The sequence below is a fragment of the Acipenser ruthenus genome, chromosome 1 (genome assembly GCF_902713425.1).
Source record: "Acipenser ruthenus chromosome 1, fAciRut3.2 maternal haplotype, whole genome shotgun sequence".
Lineage (NCBI taxonomy): Eukaryota > Metazoa > Chordata > Actinopteri > Acipenseriformes > Acipenseridae > Acipenser > Acipenser ruthenus.
In genome coordinates, this window is record NC_081189.1 from 10,651,796 (window position 1) to 10,677,637 (window position 25,842).

At 41.2% G+C, this 25,842-nt stretch overlaps 1 protein-coding gene across 1 annotated transcript in view; it reads right to left on the minus strand.

The window, feature by feature from the left end:
• Nucleotides 1-25,842, minus strand: part of LOC117403638 (AT-rich interactive domain-containing protein 3A-like) — a 115,485-nt gene that overhangs the window by 89,206 nt on the left and 437 nt on the right. Inside the window, exon 2 of the mRNA XM_058998808.1 lies at nt 24,244-24,921. Coding sequence (XP_058854791.1) covers nt 24,244-24,921 — 678 coding nt within the window. The remainder of the gene's footprint in view (nt 1-24,243; nt 24,922-25,842) is intronic.

The following is a 25,842-nucleotide window of genomic DNA, read 5'->3' on the forward strand; positions in this document are numbered from 1 at the left end:
CTCTGGTTACTTTTAGAAGAAAAATCAAGAGCTGTAATTCGGAGGACATGTGAAAAAGTATGTCAGTAATACAAGTTTGCCAGTATCCGCATCTGTGAATTCCAAATCAGAGCTATCAGTATGCCGACGCGACGTACTCTACATGAACAGTATGCACATAATAGTACAGAAAAATAAATGGATAGCTCAATGAAATCTGGGAAAGTGGTATTAAAGACCTAGGCGTCCTTAGGTAAGCAAACGAGGTGTTAGTATCAGGATAAAGTATATTAAAATGACCGATTTACAGTATGTGGACCAATTTACAGTATTTCTTTAGCTTACATTGTTCTCAAGACACATGTAGAAATGTAAGAGTGACATACAGACCAACAGATGTACAGACAGAGACTCCACCCCATAACCTCACAATCGCATACCCTTGATAGCCATTGCTAAATAATGCCTTATGTACACAAGCCTAGAGACAGAGCAAGTGCAATTTAAGGACCTGGCAGATGGATTGCAAATGAATGCTCAATGCAGAATGCTGTTCCTTCTTCTGTAGTATGTAGATGAACTGGTACCTCACCCAGATTTGTAAGTATCATAGATAACATCATCACACCGCGCATTCAGGTGGGGGTTCTATCCACACTTTATCTGCAGGCTATTTTGGCTGCACACAGTTTAGCCCACTACAACAGACAATGAAACCCGTTTTTCCACTCCTGACAGTGTCGTTTGAAAGTGCTGTAGTGCTGCAGCTGCGTTGTGGTCTCTTCAAACTGGCCATGTTTACGTTGCTTTGAAATACACTAATAAACATCGGACGTGCTTCACAAAACTTTTTTTGAAGGGAGTTTATTTGCATCTTTTGAGGTTTCAATTGATGTTTTTATAAGAGTACAGTCAAACTCTCACTGAAACCTTTGAGAATTGCTTCTTTTAATTCATAAAAAAATAGTCCTACAAACCATTCCTCAAACCCCCATGTTTTGTGAATAAGTATCTTTCAAATGACCCTGTTATTTTGTAACCCAGAGAAATAACTACATTATATACAATCAATACAGATATGCAAAAGCATGAAAAGATAATGTTGAAAATCTCCCCTGCCCTTAATAAAGTAATAAAGTCATAAACATGCACATACTGTTCATAGTACATGTGTAACGCACGTGATTACATTTGGAATGACCTTGGAGGTAAACCAACAAAGCATGTGCATGCGTGCGTGTGAGTGTGAGAGAGAATGAGAGACAGATGCATTGAGTGTGAGAGAGTGACAGACAGATGCATAGAGTGTGAGAGAATGAGAGACAGATGCATAGTGTGAGAGAGTGAGAGACAGATGCATTGTGGTGAGAGAGTGAGAGACAGATGCATAGAGTGAGAGAGTGAGAGACAGATGCATTGTGGTGAGAGAGTGAGAGACAGATGCATAGAGTGTGAGAGAGTGAGAGACAGATGCATTGTGTGTGAGAGAGTGAGAGACAGATGCATAGTGTGAGAGAGTGAGAGACAGATGCATTGTGGTGAGAGAGTGAGAGACAGATGCATAGAGTGAGAGAGTGAGAGACAGATGCATAGTGTGAGAGAGTGATAGACAGATGCATAGTGTGAGAGAGTGACAGACAGATGCATTGTGTGTGAGAGAGTGAGAGACAGATGCATAGTGTGAGAGAGTGATAGACAGATGCATAGTGTGAGAGAGTGACAGACAGATGCATTGTGTGTGAGAGAGTGAGAGACAGATGCATAGTGTGAGAGAGTGATAGACAGATGCATTGAGTGTGAGAGAGAATGAGAGACAGATGCATAGAGTGTGAGAGAGTGAGAGACAGATGCATAGTGTGAGAGAGTGAGAGACAGATGCATAGTGTGAGAGAGTGACAGACAGATGCATTGTGTGTGAGAGAGTGAGAGACAGATGCATAGTGTGAGAGAGTGATAGACAGATGCATAGTGTGAGAGAGTGACAGACAGATGCATTGTGTGTGAGAGAGTGAGAGACAGATGCATAGTGTGAGAGAGTGATAGACAGATGCATTTAGTGTGACAGAGGGAGAGACAAGTGCATTGTGTGTGAGAGAGTGAGAGATAAGTGCATTGTGGTGAGAGAGTGATACACAGATGCATAGAGTGAGAGAGTGAGAGACAGATGCATAGTGTGAGAGAGTGAGAGACAGATGCATTGTGGTGAGAGAGTGAGAGACAGATGCATAGAGTGTGAGAGAGTGAGAGACAGATGCATAGTGAGAGAGTGAGAGACAGATGCATTGTGTGTGAGAGAGTGAGAGACAGATGCATAGTGTGAGAGAGTGATAGACAGATGCATTGCGGCTAAATAATGCCATATGTACACAAGCCTAGAGAAAGAGCAAGTGCAATTTAAGGACCTGGCAGATGGATTGCAAATGAATGCTCAATGCAGAATGCTGTTCCTTCTTCTGTAGTATGTAGATGAACTGGTACCTCACCTAGATTTGTAAGTATCATAGATAACATCATCAAACTAAGGATAGTTGTATTGTATTGAACAATTTGACTCCCTCAGGGTCCTAGTATTCATTGAGTTCTGCTCTAAGGAAAACAAACTTCCAGCATTTCTTTTTGCTGGCTGCTGTTCTGCTGTTCTGTTTGATATTCTTGTAAAGTGGAATTGTAAAAGTGAACAGTAGGATGGCTTTTATTCGCTCTCTCTGGTCTATTTCCATATGAAATATTTTGGGAATATCTGAGCAAAAGCCTGAAGTTAACAGTTTCCCCCTGGAGACACTGACCGGACATGCTCCTGCACAGGCATGTCTGCCACTACTGCTTCCTCTGAGAGCAGCTTTGGGGTGTATCTGCGAAGGTCTGGATTATAGACTGCAAGCCACCAGTGTCTGCCACTACTGCTTCCTCTGAGAGCAGCTTCGGGGTGTATCTGTGAAGGTCTGGATTACAGACTGCAAGCCACCAGATAATGCTGGTGTTTGAAAGGTAAAAGCTTTGAAACACTGCTGTAAGTGGCAGGGTTTGTAGAGAGTACTTTAATGGTGTAAAGATGGCTTTGACTTTATGACCCGTTCATAACACAACACATTGAGGGGCATTTGTCACTATCATTCTGGTAACACTTTACATTAAGTGTCTCTAATTACTGTGTCTTTACATAGTAGTTACATAGTAAATACATGTGCACCTGCAATGTTATTCTGCTTAGTTATAATGTACTTAATGTGTAAATCTTTTTGCATGATATATGCAAGTACACAATTGTATCAGAAAAGAGTTAGGGTTATGTGTAGCGTTAAGGTTAGGGGGGTTAGGGTTAGGGTTAGAGTTAGAGTTAGTGTTAGGGTTATATCATACACGATAATGTACTCATTAAGTAGCAGATATTGTATGTATGTATATTTGACTTTTTTAACCAGTAACCACCACCCACCACCCAGCCGGGTTTGTTTTTTGTATCATCCCCCAAATAATTTGTACAGCCAGTTGAATTTTAAGCAATGTTTGTGTCCTCCCTAAAGCCATTGCTATTGAGACATTTCATAAATCTCTTCCTTTTTTCACTCCCTTGTGCCAATGGAGACTCCCTGACCAAGTAAAGACTGTGTGTGCTGTATCTTTTATATTCTGTTATATGTAGCTCAAAGGTCACCAGATTCAGCTCAGGCTAAACAGAAACAAAGTGTCAGCAAGTTGATGTCAAATTTCGTGGCAGTGCACTCTGATTAAAACGGATCACATGACATTACAAGGACCTCATGTTTTAGTGCTGGATGCATTTGCACTTTTAATCAGTAACAAGGTGGCAGAACCTCTTTCATCTTTGTTTTTTCCACATCCTAGAACTAAGACAGAGGCATTCTAAGAGTAAAAAGAATCAATCAAAACAGCAGTTTCCCACAATTCATTTTTCTCTCAAATCGAATTCCTTGTTACAGCATACAGCACGCTCTATAGAGCAACGTTTCCCAAAGTGGGGGTCGCGACCCCAGTATGGGTCCCAGCAAGGTTTCTGATGGGTCGCCAAACAATCTAAAAAATATGACGTTCAGTTTCACTCTACAACTTTGTATGCTTATATTCAAAATAAATATAATTTGCATACAAATCATTAGCAGTAATTATGTAAACAGTGTATTGTTTTATCACCAGTCTTCTGCTTTAAATATGAACCAAAAAAATACAGTATAAGGTGACATTTTACATGCGGTTACAGTTGTTAAAATGGATGCAAAACGAAACATGTCTAATCCTACTTGCAGCTCAAAGAAAAGAAATCGCAATTTCCATCTTATATTAACTTCAGTTTTTGTTACATTGGTGATGAGGTTGATCCACGTCCTCATGTGTCATTTGTTGTGAAGTACTGGCTCACAAAAGCTGAGGCGTCGCATCTTGAGACACGGCATCCAGATTGCGTTGAGAAGTGACACGAGCTGATCAATTAGCTAAACAGAAAGACGTTCTTAAAAAATCAGAGGAGATGAATGTATCCTACCTGGTTACAAAAAACAAAAAAACTGCACAACTGACTGTTGTCGGTATGTTTGCAATGCTTGATGTTGAATTGAAAATTAAATCTGGTATTCAGTATGTTATTTATTTATTTCTTAGCAGACACCCTTATCCAGGGCGACTTACAATTATTACACGTTATTTTTACATACAATTGCATTATTTTTTACACATTATTTTTACATACAATTACCCATTTATACAGTTGGGTTTTTACTGGAGCAATCTAGGTAAAGTACCTTGCTCAAGGGTACAGCAGCAGTGTCACCCACCAGGGATTGAACCCACAACCCTCCAGTCAAGAGTCCAGAGCCCTAACCACTACTCCACACTGCTGCCCTTGTATTATTTGTTTGTGTATTTATATGCACCTTTTAGCTAGAATAAAGCTTACAGTGTGCAATTTGATAAGCTGTACTGGTACATGAATTCCACACTGCTTCGAATATCATCTTACTATATTAAGCCCCATAGATGTAAATAGATATAAAACGAGATGGTGCTTATTTAGTTTTTAAAATAGCATCAATAAATACTTCCAGCACATTACATTCACAGTACATTCTGAAGCCATGTAGAAGAATCAGAAGAACCTGAGGTTACCTTCACAGCACAAAGCTAAATAAACCTGGTTTGTATTGACTTGGACCGGACCTCAATGTAACATTACTGACTGCTTCCCTTGGCTGGAGCTTGGTGCCCAATAACACTTCAAAGTGAGCCCTGTTTATTACAGCAGCGATGCCCAGGGATGTGGGTTCATGGTTTTTAATCCAGTTTTTTTTTCTTCTCGGTTGCTTTTTTTTTTTTTAAATGTACACTTCCTATAACCTTACAAAAATACTGGAGTACTGCTATCGCTAGTCAGCCAGTGAGAGTAACTGCCCGAGACCAGCCATTTCCACAGACCAATCACCCATAATGCTCTGAATCAGAGCGGAAATGAAGCAGCACTCCCATCTTTACAGGACTGCTTTAGCAACCAGGCTCACCAAGCTCCCCCACATGGCAGAGAGGCATGTACATCAGGACTGTGTGGCTTTAAGAGATACAAAATACACCCTTGTGCAGTGAAGGTGTTTGTGTATATTTCACCATATAGCTTGCTTTGTCGACTGAATGAGATTCTAATCAAATGCAAAACAATTTGGTCATTAAATGTAAGTGTCACATACATATGAAGCAGGGCTGTCAGTTAAGCCTCCAAATAGCAATCTATTAATTAGGCACACAAAATATAATCGTTCAAAAAAATATCCATGATTGTAGCGCCCACAGAAATTGTCGCTCCTCCTTCAGACGTGATTATTTCAATATCACTGCTGTTCAGTAAAAGCTTGTGCAGAACAATGGAATGCGAGGGGTAATTAACTGTACTATAGCTTTGCACGTGGTACTGTAGGGGTACTGGCATAAACATGTTTTATCAGCTGTGGGCGGCACGGGTTGTGCTTACATCGACTAGATGTGGTCATCAATCAGGAAACGCAGACGAGAACGCAACCCGTTTTGAAAAATACATCGGAAGAAAAATATACAAAACAGTATTATTCCCAGGTTTAAGAGTTCATTTTGAAGCACAAACTATATACAGTCATTTTGTTCAACGTGCACAATTTATTTACATGTTGTTTGCCAGGATACGAGCTTGTCAACCTGCTCTGGCTCCAAGACATCGAATACACAAGGGTGTGTACTTACAAAGCATTTTCATATGGAAGGCCATCCGGGTTTAAATCGTGGCATTTAGTACTCATTTACAATATTTAGTATACGTTCTTATTTGACTTTAGTACGTGTTTTAATGACACATACTAATTTGGCCAATCAGATTACTGAAAATGAAATGAGAACCAATGAATTTAAAGAAAAAAGTATGTGTAATAAATGATCCAATTAAAAGTCACCTTGTTGTGGTATATGGACTTGGCATTGGGTAAAGTCTAATGAAAGACGGATAGACCCTGAACAGAATAATAATAATAATAATACTGTAAAATGACCAGGCCCTATGTAGAAAATGCATAGTTAATTTACATTTATTTAGAACACATAGTATTTTATGTAGTTTGATTGGTCTAAATCAACACATGTGCTAAATATTTAAAATGCATACTAAATAACACGGTTTTGACCCGGATGACCTTCCATATTTTCAAAACTGATTCGCTGGTAGTCAGGATGGGACTAGCGAATCAGATGCTAGTTAACACTTAAGCCATGATAGAAGAACACACCCACTGCTTGTCTGGCAGAAATACTGTAACTAGCAAGGCAGGGTTCGGTGCAGTTTCGTTGATAAACTTAAATAATGTTATTAACTATGTGCGTTATAAAAATTTAATAGTAGCAGCTTATCACAGGATGGCTTGTGCGGTGACGTCAGACTCGGAACAGAAACACACAGAGTGGTAAGTGAATCGTGAATGGTGAATAGCGCTGTTGCGAACAAACGAAAAACACTTAACAAAACAAACGGCGCATTGGCCAAAATAAATAGACAGACAAAACAGATGAACCGAAACCAAACAGCGGACAAACAAACAAGTACCGTGCTGGTGCTTCCAGCACGAAATAGCAATTGTTGTTTTACTTCAAAGTTTACTCCCTACTTTCTCTCTCCCGTTCTCCACTCTCGAACACACAACCCCGAGTGAGTGAAACATGCATTTATATATACAGTTGTGCTTGGATTCAATTATTAATTAATCATTCACTTGAATCTCAGCACGTGAACTAATTTGTGCAATCCCGTGCTCACATACTATTACATACTTTATCTGCACGTGAAGTGATTGTGCAATCGCCGTGCCTAAATACAACTATATATTTTAACAACATTTGTGCTAAATATCCCACATTATATCCCGTGCACCAATATAGATACACCAACATTAACACGCCACATACAACATATAACACAATCTACAAACAGGGGCGGGGCACACTGACACAAAGCCCTAATATGAAGTGAGGTATAAAACAAGTATCTCAATAACGTACATAATCTCCATGACCCCCAAATTATACACAGTATATATATATAAGATAAACGTACATATGGACGGACAGGTGCCTCCTTGCATTCACAGGATCTGCTTCTCTCAATGTAGACGAATGCCAAGCACTCACCAAACACTACCAATCACGCTTTCATATTTTATTTGCACAAATACATTTCTCTTCTGATTTGAAATGATTTAGACCCTCAACCATTTGTCTACAGGAAAATCATGGTATTAGCTGCAAGCCTATTGAACAGAATAAACAGCAGTAACTTGCTCTTTGGGTACCTTTGTGCAGAAATGAACAAGATTCAGTCAGAAATTAGAAATTTAATCCTAAAGAGACAGGCAGAAAAAAGAAGGAATTTCTCATCAACTGTTACAAGCCCTCTCTGGCCTCATTGCAATAAAAATACCTAGCACCCCTTCCAAAGCCTATAAAACTAGATTAAGAATGTGTGTAGTTGTGTGAGTGTGTGTGTGGTTGTGTGTATGGTTGTGTGTGTGGGGGGGGGGGGGGTTGTGGGTGTGTGTGTGCGTTTGTGTGTGGGGGGGGTGGTTGTGTGTGTGTGGTTGTGGTTGTGTGTGTGTGTGTGTATATGTGTGGCTGTGGGTGTGTTTGTGTGTGTGGGGGGGTGGTTGGTGTGTGTATGTGTGTGGTTGTGGTTGTGGGTGTGTGTGGTTGTGTATGTGTGTGTGGTTGTGTGTGTCTGTGTGTGTGTGTGGTTGTGTGTGCGTGTGTGTGTGGTTGTGGGTGTGTGGTTGTGTATGTGGGTGTGGTTGTGTGTGTGTGTGTGTGTGTGTGGTTGTGTGTATGCGTGTGTGTGTGGGTGGTTGTGGGTGTGTGTGGTTGCGTATGTGTGTGTGGTTGTGTGTGTGGTTGTGTGCGTGTGTGTGTGGTTGTGGGTGTGTGGGTGTGGTTGTGGGTGTGGTTGTGTGTGTGTGTGTGTGGTTGTGTGTGTGGTTGTGTGTGTCTGTGTGTGTGTGGTTGTGTGTGTGGTTGTGTGTGTCTGTGTGTGTGTGGTTGTGGGTGTGTGGTTGTGTATGTGGGTGTGGTTGTGGATGTGTGTGTCTGTGTGTGTGGTTGTGGGTGTGTGGTTGTGGGTGTGTGGTTGTGTATGTGGGTGTGGTTGTGGTTGTGGGTGTGGTTGTGTGTGTGTGTGTGTGTGTGTGTGTGTGTGTATGCGTGTGTGTGTGGGTGGGTAGAGGTGCATTCTCTGAAGGTCTAGATATCTACTGTGCATCACTCTTCATTACATCAAGGAATGCCTCTGGCTGAGGCCATGCAATTATGAAAATCTTGTTTTTGCGCCAGGGTGACGAGATGAACAATAACCTCTTAAACCAAACTCCCAGCTCACCTAGAGATGCCTGTTGGTGTTTGTGTGTTTAAAACATCAACTAACACAACTGAATCTGCCCATTTTAATTGACATGTGCTGCTGCTGCTGCTGCTGCTGGAAGACAAGATCAAAGACACACAAATTGCGGCCACTTTGTATCCTGAGAGTGGAGGTATTCCAAAGAGAAACTGTTTCCCATTTCAGTGAGAAGAAAAACACATCACAAACACTAGTTAACTAAGCTGAATTGATTCTGACAAATCGGCACATCCACTGAAACAGTACATTGCATTGCATCAGCTAATAACAGGCCAGCCTTTGTTTTTTACAATCTATTGAGCCTGACAGAGAGAACCATCGATAACTTCAGAATGCTCAATCAGAAGTCTAAGGTAAAACAGAGAAGTGGAGTAGACTTAGACAAACGTTTCAGCTAATGCCGTCTTCAGTAAAGTTAGAAATAAAACATGATGGTTCTACATGAGTAACACAAAAGGTGTTAATTTGGGAGGAAAGTCGCTCATTGATTTTTTTCCATTACCCAATAAGAATCATCATACGTTATATCTACTGCTTTTAATATGTTTCAGGTGACCGGTTGATAATAAATAAGCAATCATAAGCCTAACCAATCATAAGCTAGGACTTTGACTCACGAGGACTTTAATTATCTGATGAACCTGTGCTAACCAATGTCCATACCAAGTTTCGTAACATTAGAGACAACTGAATCTCTATATACATATAAACTGTGTGAAATACTACCTACAATTCCAGGTGTAATGGATGCAAGATAATGTCATACATGGGTGGATACATAACAAGGTGCTCTCGGAGTTAAAGTTGCCTTTGCTACCGAAAGACCACAGGTAATCTTAATGAAGCCTACAGCAATTTCACAGTAAGCCCAATTGGGAAAGGGGCCAATTAGAACCAGTTTATCAGCTTGTAACAGGTATGTACTTTTACTGTGTGTGTATCTGCAGAAAGACGAGAAAAGGAGGAGCTGCCTGCCCAAGGGTCACAGAAGGAGGAACTACCTGCCCAAGAGCCAGAGAGGGAGGAGTTGCCGTCCTGAGTACCTGAGAGGTAGGCGTTGCCGTCCTGAGTACCAGAGAGGGAGGAGTTGCTGTCCTGCATGCCAGAGAGGGAGGAGTTGCTGACCTGCTTGCCAGAGAGGGAGGAGTTGCCGTCCTGCATGCCAGAGAGGGAGGAGTTGTCATCCTGCGTGCCAGAGAGGGAGGAGTTGCTGTCCTGCATGTCAGAGAGGGAGGAGTTGCCATCCTGCATGCCAGAGAGGGAGGAGTTGCTGTCCTGCATGCCAGAGAGGAAGGAGTTGCCATCCTGCGTGCCAGAGAGGGAGGAGTTGCTGTCCTGCGTGCCAGAGAGGGAGGAGTTTCTGTCCTGCATGCCTGTTGTTGACAGCCCCACTGCCGGAGTGCCAAGCACTGTTGTTGCCAGCGCCACTGCCGGAGTGCCTCCCTCCAGTTCCATAGCTGGAGGGCCCCTGCCAAGCTATGCCAGCAGTAAACCTGGGGCAGAGCCCTAAGAAGGGACTAATGGAACACTCAGTTTAGAGGGGTCCCTGGGGTTGAACGGGCACCTCCTTACAGAAGCCCAGGGTCACCATGGGGGTTAAACGGACGACCCCATACAGAAGTCCAGTATATAGAGTGGAGCTAGTGTTGGGACCAGCTGGCATCAGGCAGCAGGGTGTGCCAGTGGTTGAGAGCGGCCCTGTCAGTCTGGTATTTAATAGAGGCCGGCTGAGCCTCAACGTTCCCTCCCACCCACCAAGCAGGAGTGGCGGCCCTCCTGAGGATCAAAGAAGGAGGAGCTATCGTCCCGACAGCCTGAGCAGGAGGAGCTGCCGTCTATGGGTCGGCTCCCTCAGTCCGTGCTTCCAGACACTCCACCATCGTGTCTGGACCTGCTTAACCCCCCAAAACAGAAGAACGGAACCAGCTGAAGAATAGCGAATGTACCGGTGGTGCCATTCTGAGGGGGAGGGTATGTGACAGAGAGAGCCCCTGCGCTGGTTCTTGCACAATGTGTGCAGCTGAAACGCGGAACAGGAGACGCGTTGCTGGGCAACCAATTGAGCAGTTAGGCTTGACCAGCGCTGAGCTGATCGGGAGGGGGGCAGTTTGTTTGGTTTTCTTTATTAAATATGACACTTGGGCTACCATTGCTGGTACCCTAGTGGCAGCACATGTGTGTAAATAAATCTGCATGCCCGTAAGGTGTGTGGTGTGAGTTGTGAAGCTGCAGAAATGTCTGTTTTACAAAGTTATCACTCTTGAGATTGTCCCTTATTAAAAATCAATGCACAGTATCAGATACAGAAACATCTGCCAACCGATGACCAATTACTGTATCGTCCTTCTACCAGCATTGCCTTATGTAACAGGGCAGAGGCTGGGCGTTAACCAGCGACCCCAAAAAAGCGCGAGAGCGTCTTAGCCACTATGCAGAAGAGCCGGCTCATCCGCATTCGTGGTTTTAGAGCTTTTAACCTCATCTCATCTCACCAACAGAGGGCACAATCCGCAACGGCAGTGTGTACACTTGCACACTGTGGCTGACACTGACTTGAAACAGGTGTATGCAGCTTTTATATTGTATACGTCACAATATAGCAAATACATGAACAGTGTGTGTGACATTTCCACGCCCATTGTTTCCACTAATGGGGCTTACACTGAAGATTAATTACACAAACTTTCATAATGAAAGCTTGTCAGTGGGAGATAATTAATCACAAGACGATACTGTTAGGTGTTACATGTGATGAAAGTTTGAGATTTCTGAAGGGACTGTGAAAGATCTATACAACAAACATCTTGGCAATGTTAACAAGTTATATAATTCAATGTAACTGTCCGTTCTGGGGTTAACATTACGATTGTATAACTGCAGTACAATTCTATGCCACCCAGAGGAAATTAACAAATGAATTTCCATAACTGCCTGTTTTTAAAGGTCAGCCTTTATAAGCTGTGTTTCAAAGCACAATAGTTATCGTCTGAACTGAAGTGAACACAATGTTGCTATACAGTTTGATAACAATGTACACATTATCATACTGTAATATCAACCCTTTTCAAGCACCGGAGCGCTCCAGACTGCACTCAAGCTGAACCACTGTTACAGCGGATAACACAAGATTGTATGAAGGTCTCCTCAGGCTCAGTGTTTGTTAATATAGTAACATTAACCGCTTATTTTAATTTGACACTTTTCTAAACCTGTCTCTTTCTTTCCATCGTTGTCCCTGGAGGATCTGCATGTCCAGTGTGTTTGTAACAGCGCTGCGTACTGGTTTATCATGAAACTGCATGTCCAGTGTGTTTGTAACAGCGCTGCGTACTGGTTTATCATGAAACTGCATGTCCAGTGTGTTTGTAACAGCGCTGCGTACTGGTTTATCATGAAACTGCATGTCCAGTGTGTTTGTAACAGCGCAGCGTACTGGTTTATCATGAAACTGCATGTCCAGTGTGTTTGTAACAGCGCTGCGTACTGGTTTATCATGAAACTGCATGTCCAGTGTGTTTGTAACAGCGCAGCGTACTGGTTTATCATGAAACTGCATGTCCAGTGTGTTTATAACAGCGCTGCGTACTGGTTTATCATGAAACTGCATGTCCAGTGTGTTTGTAACAGCGCAGCGTACTGGTTTATCATGAAACTGCATGTCCAGTGTGTTTGTAACAGCGCAGCGTACTGGTTTATCATGAAACTGCATGTCCAGTGTGTTTGTAACAGCGCAGCGTACTGGTTTATCATGAAACTGCATGTCCAGTGTGTTTGTAACAGCGCTGCGTACTGGTTTATCATGAAACTGCATGTCCAGTGTGTTTGTAACAGCGCTGCGTACTGGTTTATCATGAAACTGCATGTCCAGTGTGTTTGTAACAGCGCTGCGTACTGGTTTATCATGAAACTGCATGTCCAGTGTGTTTGTAACAGCGCTGCGTACTGGTTTATCATGAAACTGCATGTCCAGTGTGTTTGTAACAGCGCAGCGTACTGGTTTATCATGAAACTGCATGTCCAGTGTGTTTGTAACAGCGCAGCGTACTGGTTTATCATGAAACTGACCGCACTTGACTACATGCCACAGGAAAAGGGAATTCCCTGTTTGGTTGAAAAATAGACACCTGAGCTTTGGAATCAATTGCTTTTGTGATTCCAGAAACTAAATCCAAGACTAATTTGAAAACTACTGTTAAGACCCATCTGGTTATGATTACAGTGTGTGTGTGTGTGTGTGTGTGTGTGTGTGTGTGTTTGGGGGGGGGGGGGGGAGCAGGTATTACTATCAATGTGAGGACAAAATTTGAGAAAATATCCCCACAACATTGGTTTTTCAGGAGTTACTATCTTTGTGGGGACATTTTCTCAAAGTTTGTCCTCACATTGATGTAATCCCCAATTTGTAAAACACGTTTTTAAGAACTAAATATGCCTTAAAAAAAAGGGCCAAAATATTTAGTTTGTTGTCAACTTTCACCCTGTGTGGAGTTTTGTCTGACTGTAGTTAGAAATAGTAAATAAAAATATAGTGGGAGTCAATGAGAAGTCCACACAGTAAACACAGCGACAAGGTCCAGCAGGCATTCTGTAATGGGGTGAAAGGTGCGAGCTTACCCCCACCTTCAATCACATTATGTTCACAGGAACACAGAGTTCTTTACAATGCAGGAAACAGTCACTTTGGTAACGTTCACAGGTATAAATGTTTATTTTGGCACTGGATACTGCACACAAATTTTGCAAAATACAAATGATGCGCACCGACTAGTAGGTTGTAAATAATAATCCTCTCTCTTCTCCTAAGGAAAGACACGGCATTAAATAATCTCCAGCCACGCCTACTCCTAACAGGATTAATTATTCAATAAACATTTTCACATGGAATCACTTTATACAAAAATAAACTGTTTATTTAACATTCATACTTTTACAATAAAACATTCATATATTATACGTTAAACATGTTTCTTCTCATTTATACGTATTTGTTTAACCATGAATACCGTCTTTACAAACACGATTGTTAAACTATTATATTGTTTACTCATTATTATTATTATCATTATTATTATTATTATTTTTCCCTTAACTATTACCAGTAAAGACTGAATTAGCATTACCCCTTCCATTGGAAGATTACCAAACATATGACAATAACAAAACCATTGTTCCACATATATAGCTACGGCGACTTCATTAATGGAAGTTTATTTAATAATTTGTAAATGATAGATAAGTTCAACTGCTGTTATCAAAGCCTATATCTCAAAGAGCTGGTTGTTACACAAACATTGGGCCAAGCTGAGCATTTCGTTTTGTTCTTTCAATTACTGAGACTTTAGCTGGTGCCAAGGCAACAGCAAACAGTAGAAGGCCTGAGTAAGCCTTTTTTTTATTACATTTGTATTAACATGGTGGTGTTTCATCACTGTGTGGTCAATGTATGCATGTCACAGTGGTCTGACACCCAATAACCCAGCAGTATGACATATGCCTCCCATGCTAGGGGAAGAACAGGGAACCGGGACATACTGTACAGTGTGCTGCTCCTGTTACTGACCTCAGTGACTGCTTTGTGCTGGTGGGGATTCTGTTGATTACACTGGATCCTAACCCTATAGGCTGCAGATAAGATTGAACACCAGTTAAAATTTCCCCTTGTCTTTACACTTGATCCTAACCCTATAGGCTGCAGATATGATTGAACTGTTTGGATAACAAGAGCCCCACACAAGCAAACCCCACTTAGAACATGAGAACTTTTCTGAATGAAAGGAGACCACTGCCCGTCCGATTCCTGGAAGCTGGTTGACCCCAAAACGTATTCAAGGATCCCAATGATTTTGCATCAACAATGTGGCTTGCTAACCCATTCCATACACATTCACTCTCTAAAAAAAGGGTCTCCTACCCTCTGTCCTTACTCTATCTCTACTTCATTTCTAACTGAGTCTTGCATGCATGCAACCACTGTTAGGGCACATTGACCAGTGATTTTGCATGGCTAAAAACCACTTGCCCTTTAAGGTACTGTTCTTTACCTTAATATTGTAATTGCGCTACAAAGATTGAGGTTGAGCCGGACTGATGGGTTAGGAAGGAGGGAGGGGGTGGGGGAGGATTGCTATTCCTGGAAACAGGAATATGTAATGCTGACCTGAAAACTAAGACACTCAGAGCTTGATTCTGCAACATCTTCCCTTCTATCATCCCTCACCCGGTGCCATCTGGAGCAAATCCTCTGACCAGCTATAGTTACTGGGTGCTGTATGTGTGTGTGTGTGTGTGTGTATATATATATATGTATATATATATATATATATATATATATATATATATATACTTAAAGGCTATATATATATATATATATATATATATATAAACTTAAAGTATATATATATATATATATATATATATATATATATATACTTAAAGGGTGGGCCAGGATTTGTATTTGCTTAATCTCAAAGTTAAAGCACTATAGCTCACATAATGGGAACTGTGAGTTTACCTTTGAATGTACTTTGTTTGTGTTTATTCAGAAGAACATTCAGTGAACATTCTAGATTCTGTGCTTTTAAATGAGTTCCCCCAGTAGGGGAGAATGGTGTGCTAACAAGGGACGAGCCTTGATGGGCCGAATGACCTTTTCTTGTTCCCAAACTTTTTTTATGTTCTTATTTATAATGATCACTTTTAGATACCCCATTGCAAGTTTTTATATATATATATATATATATATATATATATATATATATATATATATATATATATATATATATATATATTGTGAGACAGCAGGGAGGGGAGGGGATTAAAGCCTCCCTGAAGAAATTAATTGTATTTTGGTTTATTGTTTTATTGTTTCATTGTTTAACTGTTGTATTGTTTAATTATCCCCTGCACCTGGGTGGTAATTGAAAATTGTGACCAGGTGCAGGGTATAAAGGACAGGCAGTCAGATTATTCAGGGCTGTGAAGGAGAAGGAGGTAGGAGAGGTGCGCTGCTTCCTGGCAGTCAAGAGGTAAAAAGTGTGCTGTATGAAACCTGTGTGGTTTTTGGTTTATTGTGTTTGGTGGAGGAAACGGCTTAGCCGTCCTGCGAGTTAGTCAGGGAATAACCTGTGTAATCAGCGCTCCAAAATCGGAGTTAGGTGTTTATTTCGTGTTTGTTTTATTTTGTGAATTTAAAAAAAATAGCGCATCGGCACATAAAAATCAATTTCAGTGTGTTGGGTCGTATTTTTAAAGGGGCAACAAACCCGTGAGTGGTGCAAGTCTTCCAATATATATATATATATATATATAAATTTCTTTTTTTTTTTTTTTCTAGGTGACATTTTGTGTGCCAGTCTTTCCATTAGATTCGGCTCTATTTATACTGGGGGGAGAGACGAGAGGAGGGGAGGTTGTTTAGTAAATAAGGGTCATTTTTGCAAGAGGCTGCAAGAATTCCAGGGCAAAGCAATTCAAATGTAACACCAGCACCGGGGCCGCTGTTTAAACAGGTTAGACGACCTCTGCTTTAATGGAAAAAAAGAACATCTGCAGTGAAAACGCAGGGCCTGAATGGTGTATTGTCCTGTTTCACAGACTACTTTATTACTGCTTCTCGCTTGAGTTATGGAGTACGTTCTTGGCATGCTTTCTCCTGCACAGCTCCAGTGAAGAGTGACACTTCAGCAAACATAGCCTTCAAATTCAATAACCCCCAACCCCCACCCAAATCCCTGTGCCTCCTTCTATAACCACCTAGTCAGCTGTCACTGCAGTATTACTGTTATCAAATTAATAGCACAGCCATAGAATTTAGCCTTCTGATGACGTGGCAAAGCTAAAAACTGAAGTTCAGCTGTCAAGTGCTGTTACAGACTCCAGTCAACCCCCTGGTGTGGACTGAAATCCAGCTCTTGGCCATATGTGGAACTTACTGCAGGCATGTGTTTCAGCTCCATGGGACCCTACGCTGGGTGGCTTAATTTGGGTTCCCACCTCTGACTTACAAAAAAACAGATCACCAGAGTCATTTCATACAAAACTAAATAAATAAATCATATACTTTCATATTTAATGTCCCAGGAAGTCTTACAGATTTCCCAGGACAGCTGCCTCAAAAAGAGAACAATCCAGGCAAAACCAGAACGGGTGGCAACCCTAGGCTCAATGGACCCTCAGGTAAATATTAAATCTACAAGCAAACTGCAGAAACACAGGAGCCTCGAGTGTAAGGCAATAGAATGTCTTGGTATTGGAAAGTAGGAAAGACCATTACACGGTTGTTTGTGTGTGTGTGTAGGGGCACTTTCAGAGGGGAGTGGGGTTCAATTCATGCACACATGTGAGGGGTATTAAGTTGGGGGAGGGAGGCACAAATACTCCTCCCTCAGGCAGGCTCTTAACACAACACTACTGGAGCAAAGAAGCAGAGTGATTGATCATCTCTTAAAGTTCCTGCGCTGTTATATGTTGATACAAGCAGGGCTTACTGAAGTGACTGATGTATTAAAAGATGCTATAAAGCAGCAATCTGCAACCTTTGGCCTGCAGGCCAGATCAGGCCCTGAGGAGTGGCCAGTGTGGTGGAAGGCCTTGCCATAAAAGAAGCTGTGTGCACCCACTTCACATGCAGGGCTTGTCAACCACAGCTGCTTTAAAACGCTCAGGTTTACTAGATTATTTTCAGGTGGTATCAGTACCTGGAGGGAAGTTCCTTTTTTTTTTGTCAGCACCAATATGCCTTGAGAGCCACTTGAGCTTACGTTTGGAAAGGACACAAAGCAAAGCCCTCTGATTTTTCTTTTTTTTTCTACATTTACAAATCGATATGGCAATTTTATAAGCAAATGTTTTGTACCGCGCTGCACTCCTAACACAGCAGACAAAGGCGATTTGCAGCAGCAGCAGATTCAAATTTTCAAAAGGAAAAAGAGGAATGGCTTAATTGAGGCCTCTTGAGTGACCACCATGCACTGTACCCGTAGCTGCCCCCTTAGTAAATGGGTGTTTATGGGAAGAGCCATTCTGTGAGTTTTCATGTTTGCAAAACACTGAGTGAGAGGGAGATGCGGACTGATCCAATGCAATCCCAAACAAAGGTTCAGGAAGAGCTGATTGCAATGAAAAGGGGATTACTTTCCACGTCGAGTAAACATAAATACAATTGTATACCAGATGTTATCCGGCAGAGTTAGATTACAGTGGGATTCAGCTCAGCCCACTGTGGCGCTGTCACTGTTATTTGGTGTTTCTCATACAGTCAGGTGCTGCTGTGTCGGGACAAATGAACTGCATGAGTATGCATCAGGTCCAGCCTGATTGGTGCTTACATTAAAAACCTCTGGCACCAACTGTCTCTATCAAAACAAAACAACGAGAGAGGCCAGCAAACACCCTTTCTGGGATTTCCATGACGATAAGAGATTTAAAACACATTGTTAATGCTGCACGGCGCTCCTCCACACATTTCAGTTGGGCACTGACAGTGAAGCCAGAGTGTGCTTATAAAATAGGAATACAATTGAAATGCAAAGCTGCTTCTATATTATTTGTGAAGTGTGATATTATTGAACCTAGAGTTTAACAACAACATCCTCATATATATGTGTGTGTGCGTGTTTGTGTGTCTGTGTGTGTGTGGGTATGTGTGTGCACGGGTGTGTGTGTGTGTGTGTGTGTTTGTGTGTGTTTGTATGTGTGTGTAAAAGGAAATACACAATTTTTTAAAGATTCCCATTTTTTTAACCTGAAAATAGTGAAAAATAAAATCCCCAAAAACCCAAATTACAGTGAGCAGAAATTATATCATAGTGAACCCTAAAGCAAGTTTTAAACACCATGAAGTTAACAGCATTGTTAAACACTGCAAACAATGCAGCTTCCATTAACCCTACAGACTGCCCAATGCTGCTTCTATTTTATTGTATTTTACTGTATCACTCCTCTGGTAAGATGTGACTGTGGCGGCATCATATATATATATAAATCTATATAATTTACTTGTTAAGTTCTCCGTCATTCAGTCCTGTCCCCGCTAATATAATTATACCACACTTTTAAGTGTTACTGTACTTTAAAGCAATAATTGTGCCAAGAGAAATTGGATCACATCTATTAAAGCGGAGCTGCCTGTCGGGCTTCCTGCAGCTGTAGCATCTGCCTGCACTGCTGTGGGGTTCATTTCTGCTTTGTAACAGTTTGGCTGCCTGCCTGCACGTTCAGCCAGAAAGGGAGATCCCTGCGTTTTTGGGTGTGAGCCAGACTGGAATGCCACCAGACCCAATTTCCTGCTCTCTTGAAAGCTCCCTGTGTCTTTCTTTGTCACCAAGCCAATCAAACCAAAACAAAGAAAAGGAGGCTTTATCAAAACCCCTAAACCGCTGTGGACAAGCCAAAACACAGCACCTTAACCCTTTCAGGATCTGTCGTTTCCTGCGTCTCCCGCTCTGGAAGTTCTTAACCCTTTCATGCTCTCTCGTTTCCCTGCATTGTTTTCAGCTCTGGAAGTTCGTAACCCTTTCATGCTCTCTCGTTTCCCTGCATTGTTTTCAGCTCTGGAAGTTCGTAACCCTTTCATGCTCTCTCGTTTCCCTGCATTGTTTACAGCTCTGGAAGTTCGTAACCCTTTCATGCTCTCTCGTTTCCCTGCATTGTTTACAGCTCTGGAAGTTCGTAACCCTTTCATGCTCTCTCGTTTCCCTGCATTGTTTACAGCTCTGGAAGTTCGTAACCCTTTCATGCTCTCTCGTTTCCCTGCATTGTTTACAGCTCTGGAAGTTCGTAACCCTTTCATGCTCTCTCGTTTCCCTGCATTGTTTACAGCTCTGGAAGTTCGTAACCCTTTCATGCTCTCTCGTTTCCCTGCATTGTTTACAGCTCTGGAAGTTCGTAACCCTTTCATGCTCTCTCGTTTCCCTGCATTGTTTACAGCTCTGGAAGTTCGTAACCCGTTCATGCTCTCTCGTTTCCCTGCATTGTTTACAGCTCTGGAAGTTCGTAACCCTTTCATGCTCTCTCGTTTCCCTGCATTGTTTACAGCTCTGGAAGTTCGTAACCCTTTCAGGTTCCTCTCTCGTTTCCCTGCATTGTTTACAGCTCTGGAAGTTCGTAACCCTTTCAGGTTCCTCTCATTTCCCTGCATTGTTTACAGCTCTGGAAGTTTGGAGTATTAATATAGCTTTGTAAGATTAACAGTTTTATTTTTCAATTAAAGACTGGAGTAAAACGCTTTGGAAATAAGTTTAATGAAATACTATGCAATTTATTAAGGTTTTTAAAAAAGTACAGTGACATTACCTATTCTCAGATTACAAGACGTATAATATTTTTTGACCAAGCAAGATGTTTTTGCAAGGAGAATACAAGCTCCTCTCTTGCAAGCTGACTGGAACGATATCACTCTGTGTGAATCATACAGGAAGCAAAACAGAATTAAATAGCCTTGATGGTGTTTTCTACGTGTGCTTTAAAGGTAAAACTCTTCTTAAATACATAAATATTTTATTTTAAAACTCCAATGAGTCACTGCAGCTTTGAATGTGGTTTGCATTTGCAGCTTGTGAATACAATGGCAGCTGGCTCCAGTTACTGTCTAATCAATATGTATCAGACCTTCCTCCATCAAAGTACTGTATCTGAAGAAGACACAGTGTTAAATACTGCATTCACATACAACACGACTGCATTCACATACAACACGACTGCATTCACATACAACACGACTGCATTATCTCCCTGTAAAGTTCATTAAAGACTGGAGGTAACACTTTGAAAATATGGCACTTTGAAAATTTGGCATATTCCTTTACTGCGACAAAATCCTGTTTGCTTTATTGATTTGTTTATTTGTGTAGTGCAGAGCAGCTGTTTTATTTATTCTAATGACTGAAATTCAATTAAACAGATGCTGTGTAACCAGAAATGTATTCTTGCTAATTTAGCATTTAACATGAATTGGTTGACATTATCTTAATTTCCAATACATAAAAAAGTTAGAAAAAGGATAACTAATGAATTATTATACAAACCCTAATTATTTTGGCTACATTTCAGTTTTTACATTATTTGTTTGTTTCATTTAGTCTGAAATGATCACTGCATTCTGGTCACCTCGACAGTCTTCAGTTTAAACTATTACCTGTGGAAAAAAAGCAGCTAATTCACTGCTAGCTTCTGTGCACACTGCAATGCTATATTGACCCTCTAAGCCAATTCCAGATCAACCAATTTAGCAAGGTTTTGAGAACCAAAATACGTCAAAAATAACAAGTTATTGGAGCGCATCTGTCTATTGACTTGCCAGCTAATTGGAAGCACATGCAAAGCGTTGATTTACTTAACAGAGGGCTGAAATGCACAGGGATGTCATAATTACCCTATAATGAAAAACAGGTGGAGAAGCAATAGCTAATCACATTGTATTGATATTTAAAAGTAACCCATGATACTGCTGTGCCTGCCTTTAGCTGCCTTAAAAACCATAAAGCCTCTATAGGCAACTGCAACATCAGGTGATGTGTATGAAAGTTGAGGTTTGCTCATTTGGACATCCCTTATCTGTATATCTACTAATTATTAATTAGGTCATAAATAAATGAAGACATACTCTCAGCATTCTACAGTACACAGAGGCATACACTGTAGTTAATCTCTAGAATCTTTTTTTCTAGTATTTAGGTTCTATAAAGAATCATTTTAGACTTAACAGAGGGTACATAATGTTGTGCTGAATATAAATGCATTACGCAATAAAACATGCTCCTCACAGATTGCATTACTTCGACAACCTGCCTTGTGGTTGGACTTTGACTATTCGTACTTGATATACATTAGCAGTTTTCAGGTACTTGACTTGAGTTTTCTTTTCTTTTTTTTTTTTTTTTTTTTAATAAATTTAGTCGTTGCCAATTATTTTTTATTATTTTCTCCCTAATTTGAAAATGGCTAATTATTTTTAGGCTCAGCTCACTGCTACCACCCCTGCGCTGACTCGGGAGGGCGAAGACAAACACACGCTGTCCTCCGAAGCGTGTGCCGTCAGCCGACCACTTTTTTTCACACTGCGGACTCACCGTGCAGCCACCCAAGACCTACAGCGTCGGAGAACAACGCAGCTCTTGGGCAGCTTACAGGCAAGCCCGCAGGCGCCCGGCCAGACTACAGGGGTCGCTGGTGTGCGGTGAGCCGAGGACACCCTGGCCGACCTAACCCTCCCTCCCCCCGGGCAGCGCTCAGCCAATTGAGCGCCGCCCCCTGGAAGCTCCCGTCCTCGGTCGGCAAAGGAATAGCCTGGAGTCGAACTCGCTACGTAAAGACTATAGAGTGCATCCTGCACTCCACACGGAGCACCTTTACTGGATGCGCCACCCGTGAGCCCCATTGATTTGAGTTTTCTGGACAGGTACTGTAATACTCCAACCACACACCTGAATGAAGTAGACTTTTTTTATGTCTGCAATTTCTACAGAGCTGCACTTCAAACACTGGGTGAGCTACACAAACAGACAAAAACAGATACGCAGCAAAATGCTAAGCAGTGTTTAACCTAAAACATGAACATAATCAGAAAACACCACGACTGGATCTTCAATCACTGCACGAAACACAAATGATTCCTGCTGAACTTGAGCGCAAAACATCCACTTTCCCAGCACTAATCAAGTCGCACCATCGTTTAGTGCTGCTCGAGGTCTGCTAAAGAGTGTTGAGCAATGTGCCTTTGTGAGTAATATGGATTAATAATGTCCACGGAAACAAAGAGTGCTATCAACTGAATGAAACACGCCCTACTGTAGGAGGAGGCGTTAGCAATCAATCTATAAATGTTTGGAGTCAAAACAGCTCTCTGACCGGTATAGCACTGTATATTCTGGTTCACCACAGGTGACATGAACAACATATTATCTGTTTTGATGTAGATATTAATATTTACAAATCTGACCTACGCCAGGTAATGTTTGTGTGCACACACATGCTGACTAATTGTTACTTGAACATTGCACACCTTCATATTTCACTGGAACTTGATTCAGGTAGATTCTGGGTGTACAGTGCAGCACATGCAATGCTGTGCATTCAGAGGTAATGGGGTGCTATTATGGTGAAGTCATACTGTATGTTGTGCATACAGTATGATATGTTGTGCACATGATGTGCATTTTAGTGACAGACTTCCACACTTTCACTCCAGTACTGCGCTGGAACTGATCTATCCATTCAGAAACACATCATTGCATAAATATGCTGCTGATAACGAAACATGAAACTCCTCTAAGGGTTTGATTAGGGCAACAGCCAGAGAAAGGTCGAGATCAATACACATTAGTTAATTACCACCAGTGTGATAACATTTCACATTCTAAAATTTCTATGACAATTTTCAAACTTTGGATTTGAATTTGAAATGAAGTTAAGTTGTTTAATGTGTGGACTACTGCTGTTAGTTTTAATTTTGGACTTCAGGTTAGGTTAACTAACAGCTCTAGCCTACACATTATAATATAGACAACTAGCTAAATTCAACAGGCATGGGTTTTAAGATGAGGATATGATACATGTGCAATGTATACAGTAAATTCATATTCCTTTGGTTAAATGATAAACGCACATTTTATCTGTAGCTAAATTGCTGTCTCAAACACTGCACGCTACAGAATGTAATGAGTACAGCTGCTGTTCATTCTGTTTATTCTGTGAGTGCACGCTACAAACAAATTAATAAAACATGTGTTGATAAAATTGATACAAATACATGTTTTTCTATCTATCTATCTATCTATCTATCTATCTATATACATCTATAGCTACATCTATCTATCTATCTATCTATCTATCTATATCTATAGCTACATCTATCTATCTATCTATCTATCTATCTATCTATCTATATACATCTATAGCTACATCTATCTATCTATCTAGATAGATAGATAGATAGATAGATAGATAGATAGATAGATAGATAGATAGATAGATAGATAGATAGATGATTAAAAGCCGAACCCTTAATCAAACACATAGTGTATTATAACAACTCTATTTGTGTATCCATACTTAGTTTGGTAATAGTTTTGTGCATAGAGAGTGAAGCGGCAGCCCCTCTTTCTATAATTACATCAGAGAACTTAAATAACTATCTGGCGGGATGTAGATTGGACCAAAGCGTTATTGCTCTATTTCACGCAATTACAAAAACGAAATGGAATGACATAACTGAACGTGAAGTGAAACTCTCCAAAGTGCTTGATATTACCATGCCTGTGTTACTTTATTGTCACCTCTATGAAACCGAGTGATCAAAGGTCCGCAGTATTAAACTTTTTTTCATTTGCACCCAATTATTAACGAGCGTAATCTTAGCCTACCTGTTTGAATTGCTCCTCGTAAGTCCATTCGTGGTGCTGGGACTGCCCTTGCTGTTCCAGCCCCGTGGGAGAATCTGATTGTCCGGGAGTAGCGTACTGAGGCTGCCCCACCGTGGAGAGTACATGCACAGGGGTCCCCTTTGGAGACAGTCCGGCCGCCGCTTGAACTGGACGACGGGGCTGAAAGTGCGGTAGATCTGCTTCCATGGCTTCATCCTCAGACCCCTCATCGCCCAAATCCTGATCTTCCAGATCGCGCTCTTCGTCTTCCATACCGTGTTCCCCTTCAAGATCATCGTCCAGATCTGCGTCCTCTGGGTCCGGAAGCCCGTGCGCAATGTGAAGTGCTTGCTGCCGAACCGCCGCGCTAGCCCTTGGGTCTGCATCCGGCGATACTGCAGCTGCAAATGAGCCGCGCACAGCTGCCTGGTAGTGCCGGAAAGCTAGGGCTTGCTGCTTTATCTGTGTCTCCACCATAGATCGGATCTCCTTCTCCTTCTCCGTCTGCCGGAGCTTCTCCTCGAGAGCCAGGCGAGCTGCCTGCTGCCGCTGGAGGTTTTCCATTACAGCCTCCAGCTTCATCCCGCCGCTGGTTTGGTGAGACTGGGAGCCGGGGAAGTGACTGTGCGCAGTAGAGACGTGGAGAGGCTGGGCGTTTACAGAAGAGAAAGCCGCTTGCTGGAACGGGTGAAAACAGACAAGACAAGCAGTCAAATCTACTGTTTATGGAAACAAACTGCAAGGGGCTAGCGGAGATGTCAGGATAACTGAAAAAAGAAAAGCAAAACACAAAGCAAAAATAACAGAATAGATACAGCTATCGTATCATAGCGGAGCTCTGAAATAAATGTGTATGCTTACACATGTATTAAAACGAAAATAATTTAATTACCACCCAATTCATGTGTTAGCTTGTGGATATAAATAAACCAGTTACTCAGTTTTGTTTACGCGTAACTTTTCAATTCAACATTTGGGGACAGCAAGTGACTGTCAAAAAAAGTGAAACCCGATTTAAAGATAATCTATATTAATACATTACTTAGTTATTTTAAAACTCCACCAAGTCTTTTTATATAATGGCTTAATCCGACAGGATTCAAAGCATTAAACTTTCTCAAAATAACTTTCCTAGGTTTACAGTGTGGTTTGCATGAACAAAAAAAGCAACAACCTTAATTGTAATTTAAATATAGGGTATATATATATATATATATATATATATATATATATATATATATATATATATATATATATATATATATATGTGTGTGTGTGTGTGTGTGTGTGTGTGTGTGTGTGTGTGTGTTGTAACATGGATTCATAGTGTGGTTAATAGCCAATAACAACAACAACAACAATAATAATAATAGTAAACTGTTGTTACATTTAAACGACAGGGCTAATAATCATACAATAAGCTTTAGACTTGCCTACTGTCTAAAATACAACATTAGCTATCATGTCCAAGCAAAATTAATCAGTAATCAGTTTGTTCCCACATTTTTTTTTTAAAGTACATACATTTACTGATTTACTAAAACCTCCGTCAGATTTTAATAAAAATAAACACAAAACTACAATGAAAAAAGTTCCCTC